Source organism: Chiloscyllium plagiosum, unplaced genomic scaffold (assembly GCF_037043375.1).
Source record: "Chiloscyllium plagiosum isolate Xiang-an unplaced genomic scaffold, Cpla_swu_hap1 HiC_scaffold_20, whole genome shotgun sequence".
In the NCBI taxonomy this organism is placed as follows: domain Eukaryota; kingdom Metazoa; phylum Chordata; class Chondrichthyes; order Orectolobiformes; family Hemiscylliidae; genus Chiloscyllium; species Chiloscyllium plagiosum.
This window is the reverse complement of record NW_028270158.1, coordinates 4,861,736-4,878,745: the sequence shown is the minus strand read 5'-3', so window position 1 is coordinate 4,878,745 and position 17,010 is coordinate 4,861,736. Positions and strand designations below refer to the sequence as shown.

The following is a 17,010-nucleotide window of genomic DNA, read 5'->3' as shown; positions in this document are numbered from 1 at the left end:
GTTGTGAGGTTTCCTGCCTCAACTCCCCTTCCATGCAGTGCATTCCAGACTCCCCACCACCCTGTTAGTGAAAAACAAATACCTCAAATCCCTCCTGCCTTTTACTTTAAAATTATACCCCTATTTTGTATATGCCCCCTTGTTATCGACGCTTGGACTAAAGGGAAGAGCAGCTTTCTATCTATCTACCTTCACCATGCCCCTCAGAATCTTATACACCTCTGTCAGGTCCCTCCCCTCTCCAGGCCTTCTCTGCTCCGAATGAAAACAACCCGAGCTTATCCAGCCTCTTTCGGTGGTTGAAATGCTGCATTCCAGGGCAACATCCTGGTGAATTTTCCCCGGCACCCCCTCCAGTGCAATCCCATCCTTCCCACAGTGAGGGGATCAGAACTGCACACAGTATTCCAGCTGTGGTCTAACCAAGCCTTGTACAGCTTCAACATCACTTCCCCACTCTTGTAGTCTATGCCACAACTGATCAAGGCAAGTGTCCCCTTATGCTGCCTCAACACTGCTTATTAGCAGTACTAAACTAAACTACCCTATTAACCTGGCTTTAAGGATCTGTGGACAGCAACCTCTGTTCCTCTGAGTTGCCCAGTGTCTTGCCATTCACTGAGCACTCCCTAGTCTTGTTACTTAGAGTCATAGAGATGTACAGCACGGAAACAAACCCTTCGGTCCAACTCCTCCATGCCAAACAGAGATCCCAATCCACTCTAGTCCCACCTGCCAGCACCCGGCCCATATCCCTCCAAACCCTTCCTATTCATATACACATCCAAATGCCTCTTAAATGTCGCAGTTGTACCAGCCTCCACCACTTCCTCTGGCAGCTCATTCCATACACGTACCACCCACTGTGTGAAAAAGTTGCCCAGTGCAGGAAGGACAGGGAATCTGGTCTCTGCTCCATCTACAAGGGTTGGGCTTTGGTGATACTTTGCCAATTCATGTCGTGACATCGATTAATAAAGTGTCATCACAAAAGCATGTGAACAAATCATTTCAGAGTGAAACTTGACAAGGGAAAAAAATTTCCGTTTTTAAGAAAACAGTTTGAGGTAATTAAAAATCACAACACCAAGTTATCATCCAACAGGTTTAATTGGAAGCACACAAGCTTTCGGAGCGACGCTCCTTAATCAGGTGATTGTGGACAACCACCTGATGAAGGAGCGGTGCTCTGAAAGCTAGTGTGCTTCCAATTAAACCTGTTGGACTATAACCTGGTGGTGTGATTTTTAACTTTGTACATCCCAGTCCAACACCGGCATCTCCAAAGTTTGAGGTAGAGACGTATCCTTTTAAATTACTTTTTAAAAGTGAAGTTCTGATAGGCAAGTCTTTATTCTTGCAAACATTTTCTCCTCTTGTGTATTCAGGGAATATTTGCACATGGAGATAAATGCATTGCCTGTTCAAATTCCCTTGGGCTGAATGTTTCACAGATTGAAAATGGTAAATTACTCGTTGGGATATTCGGAATTATTTTCATGCCTCTTGTGATTTTCAAAAAAGAAATTGAAATGATTAATGGGTAAAATTGGGTAGTCCAATTGTTGCTATGGCTTGTGTTTTTAGTCAGAGCACAAAATCAAGCCAATACATGCACTAACTCAGATTCAGCAGATAAAGGTTTCTAGTCATGTTCACGATGGAAACAAAAACAAAATCACACTGCCACCAGCTGGGGGCTGGCCTATATGTCAGAATTGAGATGTTGTGTTCATGGTGCTGAAGCATAAACCGCTTCTCTGGTGTTTTGGTTCCAATAATGGATGATGGAGAAAGTGTTTTCCACCTCATTTTCAGCAGCCCGGGATTCTGCTTGCATCTTGCTGACCCACTTTGAAAAATGTGGTTTGACAGAAAACAAAATAAAACAGGACTATGTATGCTGGATGTCTGAAACAAACAAACGGAAATTGCTGGCAAAACTCAGGTCTGGCAGCAGCTGTGGAGAGAAGAAGAATTAGTATTTCTGGTCTATGGCTCTGAAGTGCAACTGGACTCAAAATGTCCACTCTGCTTTCTGTCCACAAATGCTGCCAAACCACCTGAGTTTCTCTAGTAAGTTCTGAATAATGTGGTGTTTGAAAGTTGTAGTTGAGGAACTGATTTTAAAATCTCCAAGCTCTTGGAAAGCTGCTCACTTCCCTGATGAAGGAGCAGCGCTCAGAAAGCTCATAATTTCAAATAAACCTGTTGGACAATAACCTGATGTCGTGTGACTTCTGACTTTGTCCACCCAGTCCAACACCAGCACCTCTACATCCTATTCTGCCTCAGGCTATCCGTTCCTAAACTGCAATGTTGTTGTGTGACTTCTGCCTTTTTAGACAGAATAAACCTTACCTATCCTGCACATTCAAAGTGGTATTTGGGGAACCTTTACTTAAAAAAAGAAAGTTATGCCAAATTCATTCTCCTTGATCAGGGACCAGAAGTGTTCCATTGTACATGTAATCATTGTAAAAAGACACTTTAAATAATAGAGACATAATGTAGGGGGTATGCACCTCTGTTATTCTTTATTTACAGCATAAAACACTGAAATAATAACACAGCTTTGCCTGAAATAAAACTTACTGGTAGAGAGCCTTCTCATTCGCTCCCTGAACTGACTACTCAGACATTGCAGAGATCTAATATTTGAGGTATATAAATTTTTGCTGTTTTAACCAGAGTGCTGATTAAAACAGTGTTTGTTATAATATAATACCGTGTTGATAGTGATAAATGGGATGTAATTTGTTTGTGACTGAAAAAGGAAATCATTGGATAGGGACTGTGCACGCCTCATACGGTGAAAATATTTTCCACTGCAGCTGATATTAGAACATGGGCACTTTTTAAAGACCTGTCTTTTTGTCTTTGTAGGATTATGGTTCTAGACAAAGGCCGGATTGTGGAGTTTGACACTGTATCTGACCTTCTCCACAGAAAGGGAACCTTCTACAAAATGGCAAAGGATTCTGGACTTTTGTAATTGGAATTATATTTTCAGGGTTGTTTCAAGTTGGAGTTGTTACACACGTTACATCAAAACGAACTTTGAATGTAAAATCCTTTAAGTTGGCAATTGGCACCTGTTTATAAAATTTTGTATAAAACAAAATATTTTCATATACCTCTGCTTTTTAAAGATTTGATTTTTTTTCTTTTCAGGTGATAATTTTTTGCTTATTTAAATATTTATAGTACCTATAAATATGAAGATCAAAATAATAGGTGCAAAGCATCAAAATATTGAAGTTGTAGTGCATTATGGTACTGCATTTATTTTTGACAATTGTTATTTCACAAATTATAAATCATGAATAATAAAATTGTAGGTGCCTGAATTTGAACAGATTCTCACGTTATCATTGCGAGTAGATCTTCTGTAAGTCTGGGGTCTTGAAGCACATTGTTTGTTGTTTAGTACGACCTCACATCAGCCTCAGTGTGTCAGCATCCTGTCAGAAACTGAACTGGACTTGCCACATAAACACTGGCTACAAGAGCAGGTCAGAGGCTGGGAATACTGCGGCGAGTAACTCACCACCTGACTCGCCAAAGCCCGCGCCACCGTCTACCAGACACCAGGCAGGAATGTGATGGATTACTCCCCACTCGCATGGATTACTGCTGCTCCAATAACATCTGAAAATCACTTGAATTTTGTGCCATAGAAGGAGCTGGAAATGTGTTGCTGGAAAAGCGCAGCAGGTCAGGCAGCATCCAGGGAACAGGAGAATCGACGTTTCGGGCATAAGCCCTGAAGAAGGGCTTATGCCCGAAACGTCGATTCTCCTGTTCCCTGGATGCTGCCTGACCTGCTGCGCTTTTCCAGCAACACATTTCCAGCTCTGATCTCCAGCATCTGCAGACCTCACTTTTTTCTTGCCATAGAAGGAGACCATTTGATCCATCTTGCCTGCACCAGTTCACCCCCTTCAGCCAATCTCCTGCCTTTCCGCATCTCCATGCACACCATTTCTGGTAAGTTTGTTTGCAGATGTTTTGTCACCATGCTAGGTAACGTCATCAGTGCCCCTCCGTTGAAGCGTTGGTGTTCTTGCGATTTTGTGTGTCCCGGTTTGCTGAGGTGCAAACATCTGGAAACCAACTTAACAGCCCAGTAAGCAAGTCAATAACTCCACAATCTGAGCTACAAATCTTCTCAAGAACTTGGAACACTATGTCTATCCAAATAATCGTTTAATGACACATGAAGCTTGACACCATCCTGGACACAGCATCCTGCTTGATGGGTACCATAAACGTTTATTCCCTCCACAACTGGTGTAAGTACCAGCAGTGTGAACTCTTGACAAGATACACTGCTACATGTTGCCAAGCCTCCTTTGACAGCACTTCCTAAACACATGACCTCTACCAGATAAAAGGACAAAAAAAAAGCAGATACAGAGGAACCCTTTTATCCGGCATTCAATTATCTGAATATCAGATTATCGAGCAAGATCGCAATGTCTCAATGCTCAGCCAAACTGTTATCCAGAATTTGATTAATCGAATGAAATATTCCCTGCCTATATCCTTTGCATAATTGAGGTTCCTCTGTATCTGGGAACACAACTACCCACAGTTCCCTCCAAGCCACTCACCATCCTCACATGAAACTATTTCTCCACTCAGTGTTTCAGGGTCAAAAACCTGGAATAGGGGGTGGCACGGTGGCTCAGTGGTTAGTACTGTTGCCTCATGATGCCAGGGACCTGGGTTCAATTCCACCCTCGGGCGACTGTCTGTGTGGAGTTTGCACATTCTCCCCGTGTCTGTGTGGATTTTCCTCCGGGTGCTCCGGTTTCCTCCCACAGTCCAAAGATGTGCAGGTCAGGTTATTTGGCCATGTTAAATTGCCCATAGTGTTAGGTGTATTAGTCAGAGGGAAAATGGGTCAGGGTGGGTTACTCTTCGGAGGGCTGGTGTGGACTTGTTGGGCAGAAGGGCCTGTTCCGTACTATAGGGAATCTAATCTAATCATATTTTGGGTGTCAGCAACAAAAGACTGCAGTGGTTCAGGAAGACAGTTCACCAGCACCTTCTCAAGGGACATTTCGGGATGGAAAACAATTCCAGGCCCAGCCAGTGATGCCCATATTGCAGGAATGGATTTTAAAAAATGATGTGTTCTACTACAAAAGATGACAAATGTATTAATCCCACATACAGCTGATCTGATCTGGTAAAATTGTACCGTGGTATTGGTACTGAAAGCTGCAGGCATTTGGTAATATAGGTGTGATTTATTTACCTAAAAAGTTCAAAAAAAAATTTTTTTGTCCTCTTTCCAAAGCCTTGTTCTCACTTTATGATAAATCAGAAATACTTAAGAGGATATTTCCTTGTCGGTCAATCTAGAATGAGAGATCATAGTTTTAGAATGATGGGTAGCAGATTTAAAACAGATGAGGAGGAAGAGGCCAACACAGCAAAGTTGAGGGGCTGAATGGCCTACTCCTGCTCTTTGTTATATTCTGTTCTTTGAAAAAAAAGTGTATACGTTAAACCATAATTGCAGTAGATGTGAGTAACTTCCAACTTTTTTTTCCCCCTATCTCTAAGTGAGTTGAAATTGCCAGTCCTGATATTTGCAATGGAGTGCTTACTTCGAAGCCTCGTACTTGAAATTAATGAATTGGTGTTGGGAGCGAACTACACATCACATTGTCCCTGCAGCAGTAATACTCAGTCTTGTATCTTTGGCATGTGAACCCCTTCAATAGCGTTGCCATCTCAGTAATGCACCAGCTAGCATAAGGAGCAGGAGGAAAGCTCTTCAATTATTTTAGTTGCTAGAACAGCCCCATGTCATTATACTATTCTTCACTCACCTTCAACAAATATTGGAATGCTGAACTATCGCACCTATCAAGTGAATAAAAATTGAACAAAAACATTAAGAAGCAAGTAAACATTCCTTTGTTTTATTTGACCGTAATGTGGATACTATTGTGAAGAAGGTTTAATGTTAACCCTACTCTCTCTTCAAATATTGCCTTGATGTCAAGGGCTGCCATTCGAAATTCTGTCATAACTGGTGTGTGGAAAAGGATACAAGTGGACCATGGGGGCTGCTCTCCCCTGAGAGTGGGGAGGGAGAAAGAGAGGAAGTATCACCATGTGAGAGTTTTACCTCAATCACTGCAGCAATAGAGCTCCTCCTCTGCTTCCAACACACACAGTTGGATCCACGGAAGCCCTAGTGTGGAAATGGGACATTTTGCCCAACAAGTCAACACCTGTCCTCTGAACTGCATCCCACCCAGTAACAATGGCTATTTTCCACATAATCTACGCATCTGTGGGCAATTGAGCATAGTCATTCTACCTAACCCCCACCTGTTTGGACTGTGGCAGGTAACCCACGCAGACACGGGGAGAACGTGCAAACTTCTCCCAGTTGCCTGAAGCTGGAATTGAACGTAGGACTCTGGTGCTGTGAAGGCAGCAGTGCCAACCACTGAGCCACCATGTAAACCAGCTGTCTAGCCAACTGAGCTAACTGGCCTCTGGTCAAGCTCATGCTCTAGTTTCCTCATGACATGATGTGGAGGTGCTGGTGTTAGATTAGGGTGGATAAAGTTAAACATCTCACAAATAAACCTATTGGACTGTAACCTGGAGTTGTGTGGTTTTTGACTTCATGATTAGCAGTGCCTCCTGGAGGGTTGCAGTACTGGTCGCCGGGCGTTAGGTGGCGATGCGTATGGAGGAGAAGGGGGTGGACAGCGCGCTGACTGCTGCTTGCCGGTGGCCGGCGGTGAGCGGCTGCTTATTGACTGCTATGTGCCGGCGGCCGGCGGTGAGCGGCTGCCTATTGACTGCTGTGTGCCGGTGAGCGGCTGCGCACTGATTGCTGTTGGCCGGTGGCCGGTGGTTAGCGGCTGCGTATTGACTGCTGCTGGTTAGTGGCTGGCGGTGAGCGGCTGCGCACTGATTGCTGTGTGCTGGTGGCCGGCATTTAGCGGCTGCGCAGTGACTGCCGGTGGCCGGCGGTGAACGGCTGCGCACTGACTGCTGTGTGCCGGTGGCCGGCGGTGAGCGGCTGCGCACTGGGCTGGGAGTGATGGCGGGCCTGAGACCGTGTCCTATGCTCACTGTCTTCGCTTTGACTGGACTCGGCCTCGGCCTCGGCTTGGCCGCCCGCGCCGACGATATCGTGGTTGGTTGCGGCGGCTTCGTGAAATCCGACGTGGAGATTAATTACTCGTTGATTGAGGTGAGTCCGGGCACGGGACGTTCAGCAAAAGCCTGACTGCATTCTTGTGGCGCCTAGTCTTGTGGGTGACTCATTTAGTTGGTTCTCAGGCAAACGTTGTATTGACATAGCGCCTAGATATTTCGATTAATCAGTGGGATAAAACTCCAAAGTTTGCGTTAATATACCACCTTGGAGTGTTTTAATTTATTCACAAGTGCATTGATATAGCACCTGGGGATGTCAGTCATTCAGAATAGGGAGCGAGCCCTGCATTCATGTAGCACCAGCAAAGTGATTCTTCATTCAGTCTGGAGAGATACTGTGCATTTGTATAGAACCTCGCAGTGATTAATTTTGGGAGTAGACTAGATTCCCTACAGTGTGGAAACAGGCCCTTCGGCCCAACAAGTCCACACCGACCCCCCGAAGAGTAACCCACCCAGACCCATTCCGCTCTGACTAATGCACCTAACACTATGGGCAATTTAGCATGGCCAATTCACCTGGCCTACACACCTTTGGACTGTGGGAGGAAACCGGAGGAAACCCACGCAGACATGGGAGCAGAAATTAGGCCATTTAGCCCACTGAGTCTGCTACTCCAATCTATCATGGCTGATAAGTTTCTCAACCCCATTCTCCCACTTTCTCCCCCCCAAGGCTCCCCATGGGAGACTGATTAGCAAGGTTAGATCTCATGGAATACAGGGAGAACTTGCCATTTGGATACAGAACTGATAGGATAAATAGACAAAGACTTTTCCCTGGGGTGGGGAATCCAGAACTCGAGGGCATAGGTTTAGGGTGAAAGGGGAAAGATATAAAAGAGACCTAAGGGGCAACTTTTTCACTCAGAGGATGATGCATGTATGGAATGAGCTGCCAGAGGAAGTGGTGGAGGCTGGTACAATTACAACATTTAAAAGACACCTGGATGGGTATATGAATATGAATTGGAGGGATATGGGCCGGGTGCTGGCAGGTGGGACTCGCTTGCATGAGGATGTCTGGTCGACATAGACGAGTTGGACCAAAGGGTCTTTTTCCACGCTATATGTCTCTGTGACTCTATGAAACCTTGATCTCCCAATGAAAACATCTTCCCAATATCAATTCTATCCAGGCCATTCAGTATTTTGTAAGGTTCAATTAGATCTCTCCCATCCTTCTAAACTTAATTCAGAACAGACCCAGAGTCCTCATATTCTGTATTAGTGGTGCTGGAAGAGCACAGAAGTTCAGGCAGCATCCAAGGAGCTTCGAAATCGACGTTTCAGGCAAAAGCTCTTCAGGAAGCCTGGAGCGTGGAGAGATAAGCTAAAGGAGGGTGGGGGTGGAGAGAAAGTAGCATAGAGTACAGTAGGTGAGTGGGGGAGGGGATGAAGGTGATAGGTCAGGGAGGAGAGGGTGGAGTGGATAGGTGGAAAATGAGATAGGCAGGTAGGACAAGTCTGGACAAGTCATGGGGACAGTGCTGAGCTGCAAGTTTAGAACTAGGGTGAGGTGGGGGAAGGGGAAATGAGGAAACTGTTGAAGTCCACATTGATGCCCTGGGGTTGAAGTGTTCCGAGGTGGAAGATGAGGTGTTCTTCCTCCAGGCGTCTGGTGGTGAAGGAGCGGCGGTGAAGGAGGCCCAGGACCTCCATGTCCTCAGCAGAGTGGGAGGGGGAGTTGAAATGTTGGGCCACAGGGTGGTGTGGTTGATTGGTGCGGGTGTCTCGGAGATGTTCCCTAAAGCGCTCTGCTAGGAGATGCCCAGTCTCGCCAATGTAGAGGAGACCGCATCGGGAGCAACGGATACAATAAATGATATTAGTGGATGTGCAAGTAAAACTTTGGATGTGGAAGGCTCCTTTCGGGCCTTGGGTAGAGGTGAGGTAGGAGGTGTGGGTGCAGGTTTTACAGTTCCTGCGGTGGCAGGGGAAAGTGCCAGGATGGGAGGGTGGGTTGTAGGGGGGCGTGGACCTGACCAGGTAGTCACGGAGGGAACGGTCTTTGCGGAAGGCGGAAAGGGATGGGGAAGGAAATATATCCCTGGTGGTGGGGTCTGTTTGCCGGTTTTCTTCCGAAGAAAAATCCCACACTGGAGCAAACTGTCTATAGCCCTGGGAATGGAAATCTTGACAAGTTAATAAATGGAGATGGGTCTTTGAGTCCTTGTCATGTTGGGTTCAGTCATCAATGTTGGCTGAATATGGATATAAATTTGATGGCAACTCAGCCAAAGGAGAAAAGTAAATGTGTATAACTCATTGAAGGCAATGGGACAGCGATTAATAAAGAGCACGACATCCTGGACTTCAAATGATTGAGTTCTAATGTTAAAATCACCATAGTCCTCCCAGACGATAGGGCTACTCTGTCGTTACAGAGATAGCTGTGCTGATTAAACCTGAGGGTCACTATGCCTCAGGTGAGGGGAGAGGTTGAGAAGAGGCAAGGGAATAAATTCACAGTGAGGGAGTAAGTGATCAAGCAAAGAAAGAGGGTGGTGGTGGAGGGTTGTTTTTCAGGTTGGAGGCATGTGACCAGTGGAGTGTCACAAGGATCAGTGCTGGGCCCTCTATTTTTCTTCATTTTTATAAATGATTTGGATGTGAGCATAAGTGGTAGAATTAGTAAGTTTGCAGATGACACCAGAATTGGAGGTGTAGTGGACAGTGAAGAGGGTTACTTCAGATTACAACAGGATCTTGATCAGATGGGCCAATGGGCTGAGAAGTGGCAGATGGAGTTTAATTCAGATAAATGTAAGGTGCTGCATTCTGGGAAAGCAAATCTTAGCAGGACTTATACACTTAATGGTAAGGTCCTAAGGAGTGTTACTGAACAAAGAGACCTGGGAGGGCAAGTCATAGCTCCTTGAAAGTGGAGTTGCAGGTAGATAGGATAGTGAAGAAGGCATTTGGTATGCTTTCCTTTATTGCTCAGAGTATTGACAGGAGGTAAAAACAAGGACTGCAGATGCTGGAAACCAGAGTCTCGATTAAAGTGGTGCTGGAAAAGCACAACAGTTCAGGCAGCATCTGAGGAGCAGTGAAATCGACGTTTCGGGCAAAAGCCATTCATCAGGAATACAGGCTTTTGCCCGAAAGTCGATTTTACTGCTCCTCGGATGCTGCCTGAACTGCTGTGCTTTTCCAGCACCACTTTAATCTAGACCCGATTTGAGTACAGGAGTTGGGAGGTCATGTTGCGGCTGTACAGGACATTGGTTAGGCCACTGTTGGAATATTGCGTGCAATTCTGGTCTCCTTCCTATCAGAAAGATGTTGTGAAACTTGAAAGGGTTCAGAAAAGATTTACAAGGATGTTGCCAGGGTTGGAGGATTTGAGCTATAGGGAGAGGCTGAATAGGCTGGGGCTGTTTTCCCTGGAGCATCGGAGGCTGAGGGGTGACCTTCTAGAGGTTTACAAAATTATGAGGGGTATGGATAGGGTAAATAGGCAAAGTCCTTTCCCTGGGATCAGGGAGTCCAGAACTGGAGGGTGTAGGTTTAGGGCGAGAGGGGAAGAATATAAAAGAGATGTAAGGGGCAATGTTTTCACGCAGAGGATGGTATGTGTATGGAATGAGCTGCCGGAGGAAGTGGTGGTGGCTGGTACAATGACAATATTTAAAAGGCATCTGAATGGGATTATGAATAGGAAGGATTTGGAGGGGTATGGATCAAGTGTTGGCATGTAGGACTATATTGGGTTGGGATATCTGGTCAGCAAGGACAAGTGGACCAAAGGGTCTGTTTCCGTGCTGTACACCTTTATGACTCTAAATACTATTTTCTGAACTGATATTTAAGATCAACAGTTTAAATCCTCTGCAGCATTAAAGGAAATCTCTGTTTGCTTTACAGATTAAATTATACACAAAGCAAGGCACACTGAAATACCAGACTGACTGTGCACCCAACAATGGTTACTTCATGATTCCACTGTATGATAAGGTAACTTGTATTAAAAGCAGCTTTGTACATTTTGTGATCGTAAAATTAATTTGTACTTGCAATGACTTGTTAGTGTGGGACAAAGCCAGTTCTTAGATTTAACACTCTTCATATGATCCAAACCTTTTTAATGACATCCCACTTTTGAGACAAGCCACCTACAGTCATTTGAACAATGGAAGCTGACTTAATTTGTGAAACTAGGGTGACTTATTGTATTCAGTGTCAAAACCAGTGTGGTGCTGGAAAACCACAGCCGGTCAGGCAGCACTTTAAGAGCAGGAGAGTCGATGTTTTGAGCGTAAGCTCTTCGGCAGGAGTCCTCACTTATTCCTCCTGACTTATTGTATTAATACCCTGGAGCTGAGCCATCACCTTTGTAGAAGTTTATGAAATCATTAGGGGCCTGGGTAGGGTCAATAGCCAAAGTTTTTCCCCCAGGGTAGGGGAATCCAAAACTAGAGTGCGTAAGTTTAAGGTGAGGGAGGAAAGATGTAAAAGGGAACTAAGTGGAAACTTTTTCACATGGAGGGTGATGAGTCAATGGAATGAGTTGCCATTGGAAGTGGTGGAGCTGGAAATGTGTTGCTGGAAAAGCGCAGCAGGTCAGGCAGCATCCAGGGAACAGGAGAATCGACGTTTCGGGCATAAGCCCTTCTTCAGGAAGGGCTTATGCCCGATGCTGGATGCTGCCTGACCTGCTGCGCTTTTCCAGCAACACATTTCCAGCTCTGATCTCCAGCATCTGCAGACCTCACTTTCTCCATTGGAAGTGGTGGAGGCTGGTACAACAACATTTGAAAGATATCTGAACTAGAACAGTTTTAGAGGGATATGAGCCAAATGCTGGCAAATGGGAACTAGATTTAGTTTAGGATATCTGTTTGGCATGGATGAATTGGACTGAAGGCTCTGTTTCTGTGCTGCACCTCTCTATGACTCTAAACAGATCAGAGTTTAACTGGAAATCAAATTCTGTAGAATTAATTGTTTAAATTTCAATAAACACACTGATTTAGAACATTGTACTAAAAACAGTGTTAAAGACCTCTGCAGATTCATAATTCCATTGGTGAGCAGTCAATGTTTTGATAAATGTACCCACATCCATCAGGTCTATTATAATTTGTGTGCAGTCAGACTGTGTCTTTCTTTGCTCTTTAGGGAGATTTCATTTTAAAGATTGAGCCACCTCTTGGCTGGAGCTTTGGTGAGTACCTCATTATTCAGCCTGACACAAGTGAATGCGTCTTTTTGAAATATCTACACTGTTGACTGATTGTTACTACCTTATGTGAAATGACTTAAATGAATTACCGTGGTGCATTAGTGATGATACTGAAATGTTAGGGACACACCATTGCAGAATAATAGATCTATAATTGTTTATCCACGATCACCAGCTCAATTGCGATCTAAATTCTTTGCAGTTACAATCGTACAATGGCTTATTTGTTATTAAAACCGCTGATTACAGATGAATTACAAACTTGTGGATGGATCTTGTTTTTGAAATCCTGCCAATCACTATCCGTTGTGTAGATGCAAAATTGTTGCAATTGTGTGTATACTTCAAAAAAAACCCTGCAAATTCTGCCATTTAGTTTCCAGGGATATAATAGGAAATTCAAAAACATGTGGGACCCATCTATATGTTGAACCACGCCCTGGGCAGCTAACGTACAGGTACACAATTCTTTATCTGAAATCCTTTGAGCCAGTTGCTTCTCGGAATTTGGAATTTTTCAGATTTCAGAATACATGATATTTTCACAATGAAATAAAACAATTATCGAACAGCAGACATCTGTGAATAGTATGAGCGCTGAGACACAATTACTGTCTGCCAGTGCAGGGCCATGCTGCCACGTCACATCTGAGTGACGTGGTTCGAGTGGGTGTGGAGTTGGGTCACCTGTTCACACACCAAAATGACACTCCACACGCCATGAAAACTGTCAGATTTTGGAGCTTTTTGGATTTTGGATAAAGAATTGTGTACGTATACTAACATGCTCTGACGGTCTCCAGACAGAATGTCACTTTGTCCAATGCAGATCCAAAGCAGTAACGGAGTTACAAAAAAATCTTCTTTGAAAGGAGAGAAATCTTATTGATCAGTTAATCCACAGAATGTTACATGTCGACCAGATATCCCAACCCAATCTAGTCCCACCTGCCAGCACCCGGCACATATCTCTCCAAACCCTTCCTATTCATATACCCATCCAAATGCCTCTTAAATGTTGCAATTGTACGAGCCTCCACCACTTCCTCTGGCAGCTCATTCCATACATGTACCACCCTCTGTGTGAAAACGTTGCCCCTTAGGCCTCCTTTATATCTTTCCCCTCTCACCCTAAACCTATGCCCTCTAGTTTTGGACTCCCCCACCACAGGGAAAAGCCTTTGTCTATTTACCCTATCTATGCCCCTCATAATTTTATAAACCTCTATAAGGTCACACCTCAGCCTCCGACGCTCCAGGGAAAACAGCCCCAGCCTGTTCAGCCTCTACCTATAGCTCAAATCCTCCAACCCTGGCAACATCCTTGTAAATCTTTTCTGAACTATTTCAAGTTTCACAACATCTTTCCAATAGGCAGGAGACCAGAATTGCACACAATATTCCAACAGTGGCCTAACCAGTGTCCTGTACAGCCACAACATGAGCTCCCAACTCCTATATTCAATACTCTGACCAATAAAAGAAAGCATACCAAACGCCTTCTTCACTATCCTATCTACCTGCGACTCCACTTCCAAGGAGCTATGAATCTGCACTCCAAGCTCTCTTTGTTCAGCAACACTCCCCAGGACCTTACCATTAAGTGTATAAGTCCTGCTAAGATTTGCTTTCCCAAAATGCAGCACCTTGCATTTATCTAAATTAAACTCCATCGGCCACTTCTCAGCCCATTGGCCCATCTGGTCCAGATCCTATTGTAATCTGAGGTAACCCTCTTCGCTGTCCACTACACCTCCAATTTTGGTGTCATCTGCAAACTTTCAAATTGTACCTCTTATGCTCGCATCCAAATCATTTATGTAAATAACAAAAAGTAGAGTGCCCAGCACCGATCCTTGTGGCACTCCACTGGTCACAGGCCTCCAACCTGAAAAACAACCCTCCACCGCCACCCTCTGTCTTCTACCTTTGAGCCAGTTCTGTATCCAAATGGCTAGTTCTCCCAGTATTCCTTGAGACCCAAGCTTGCTAACCAGTCTCCCATGGGGAACCTTGTTGAACATCTTACTGAAGTCCATATAGATCACATCTACCGCTCTGCCCTCATCAATCCTCTTTGTTACTTCTTCAAAAACACTCAATCAAGTTTGTGAGACATGATTTCCCATGCACAAAGCCATGTTGATTATCTCTAATCAGTCCTTGCCTTTCCAAATACATGTACATCCTGTCTCTCAGGATTCTCTCCAACAACTTGCCCACCACCGAGGTCAGGCTCACCGGTCTATAGTTCCCTGGCTTGTCCTTACGACCCTTAAACAGTGGCACCACGTTAGCCAACCTCCAGTCTTCTGGCATCTCACCTATGACTATTGATACAAATATCTCAGCAAGGGGCCTAGCAATCACCTCTCTAGTTTCCCACAGAGTTCTAGGGTACACCTGATCAGATCCTGGGGATTTATCCACCTTTACCCATTTCAAGACATCCAGCACTTCCTCCTCTGTAATGTGGACATTTTTCAAGGTGTCACCATATATTTCCCTACAATCTATATCTTCCATATCCTTTTCCACAATAAATACTGATGCAAAATACTCATTTAGTATCTCCGCCATTTTCTGCGGCTCCACACAAAGGCCGCCTTGCTAATCATTGAGGGATTCTGGATCAGTGGTGCTGGAAGAGCACAGCAATTCAGGCAGCATCCGAGGACAGGCACGCTTCAGGCTTCAGGCTCTCTGCCTTTATTCCTGATGAAGGGCTTTTGCCCGAAACGTCTAAAACTGACCTCTACACTGCTGAAGCCAAACGTCAACTCGAGGACACCTCTTCCTACCACCCCCTTGACCATGACCCCACCCCCCATCTCCCAAACCATCATCTCCCAGACCATACAGAACCTCATCACCTCAGGAGATCTCCCACCCACAGCTTCCAACCTCATAGTCCGGGAACCCCGCACTGCCCGGTTCTACCTCCTTCCCAAGATCCACAAGCCTGACCACGCTGGCCGACCCATTGTCTCAGCATGCTCCTGCCCCACTGAACTCATCTCTACCTACCTCAACACTGTCCTATCCCCCCTAGTCCAGGAACTCCCCACATACGTTCGAGACACCACCCACGCCCTCCACCTCCTCCAAGACTTCCGTTTCCCCGGCCCCCAACACCTCATCTTCACCATGGATATTCAATCCCTCTACACCTCCATCCGCCATGACCAGGGCCTCCAAGCCCTCCGTTTTTTCCTCTCCAGACGTTCCCAACAGTACCCCTCCACCGACACACTCATTCGTTTGGCCGAACTGGTCCTCACCCTTAACAATTTCTCCTTTGAATCCTCCCACTTCCTCCAGACCAAAGGGGTAGCCATGGGCACACGTATGGGCCCAGCTATGCCTGTCTCTTCGTTGGCTACGTAGAGCAGTTGATCTTCCGTAATTACACCGGCACCACTCCCCACCTCTTCCTCCGCTACATTGATGACTGCATTGGCGCCACCTCGTGCTCCCGCGAGGAGGTTGAGCAATTCATCAACTTCACCAACACATTCCACCCTGACCTTAAATTTACCTGGACCATCTCTGACACCTCCTTCCCCTTCCTGGACCTCTCCATCTCCATTAGTGACGACCGACTTGACACTGACATCTTCTACAAACCCACCGACTCCCACAGCTACCTGGATTACACCTCTTCCCACCCTACCCATTGCAAAAATGCCATCCCGTATTCCCAATTCCTCCGCCTCCGCCGTATCTGCTCCCAGGAGGAGCGGTTCCACCATAGAACACACCAGATGGCCTCCTTCTTTAGAGACCGCAATTTCCCTTCCCACGTGGTTAAAGGTGCCCTCCAACGCATCTCATCCACATCCCGCACCTCCGCCCTCAGACCCAACCCCTCCAACCGCAACAAGGACAGAACGTCCCTGGTGCTCACCTTCCACCCTACCAACCTTTGCATAAACCAAATCAACCGCCGACATTTCCGCCACCTCCAAATAGACCCCACCACCAGGGATATATTTCCCTCCCCACCCCTCTCCGCCTTCCGCAAAGACCGTTCCCTCCGTGACTACCTGGTCAGGTCCACGCCCCCCTACTTCCCACCCTCCCATCCTGGCACTTTCCCCTGCCACCGCAGGAACTGTAAAACCTGCGCCCACACCTCCTCCCTCACCTCTATCCAAGGCCCCAAAGGAGCTTTCCACATCCATCAAAGTTTTACCTGCACATCCACTAATATCATCTATTGTATCCGTTGCTCCCGATGCGGTCTCCTCTACATTGGGGAGACTGGGCGCCTCCTAGCAGAGCGCTTTAGGGAACATCTCCGAGACACCCGCACCAATCAACCAAATCGCCCAGTGGCTCAACATTTCAACTCCCCCTCCCACTCTGCCGAGGATATGGAGGTGCTGGGCCTCCTCCACCGCCGCTCCCTCACCACCAGACGCCTGGAGGAAGAACGCCTCATCTTCCGCCTCGGAACACTTCAACCCCAGGGCATCAATGTGGATTTCAACAGTTTCCTCATTTCCCCTTCCCCCACCTCATCCTAGCTTCTAACCTCCAGCAACTCGATCCCCTGACCTGTCCGGACTTGTCCGACCTGCCCAGCTCCTTTTCCACCTATCCACTCCACCCTCTCCTCC

General features: G+C 46.0%; 2 protein-coding genes across 5 annotated transcripts in view; both read left to right on the top strand.

Moving 5' to 3' along the window:
* The window catches only part of abcc1 (ATP binding cassette subfamily C member 1 (ABCC1 blood group)), a 109,257-nt gene extending 105,897 nt beyond the window's left edge, over positions 1–3,360 (top strand). For all 4 annotated transcript variants that reach the window (XM_087997594.1, XM_087997595.1, XM_087997593.1 and 1 more), the window contains one exon: positions 2,887–3,360. In XM_087997594.1, the coding sequence (XP_087853720.1) occupies positions 2,887–2,995 (109 nt within the window). In that variant the 3' untranslated portion in view covers positions 2,996–3,360. The remainder of the gene's footprint in view (positions 1–2,886) is intronic.
* Positions 3,361–7,066: 3,706 nt separating this feature from the next.
* The window catches only part of nomo (nodal modulator), a 96,250-nt gene continuing 86,306 nt past the window's right edge, over positions 7,067–17,010 (top strand). Inside the window, exons 1-3 of the mRNA XM_087997592.1 lie at positions 7,067–7,234; positions 11,071–11,160; positions 12,325–12,370. Of these exons, the coding sequence (XP_087853718.1) occupies positions 7,082–7,234; positions 11,071–11,160; positions 12,325–12,370 (289 nt within the window). The 5' untranslated portion in view covers positions 7,067–7,081. The remainder of the gene's footprint in view (positions 7,235–11,070; positions 11,161–12,324; positions 12,371–17,010) is intronic.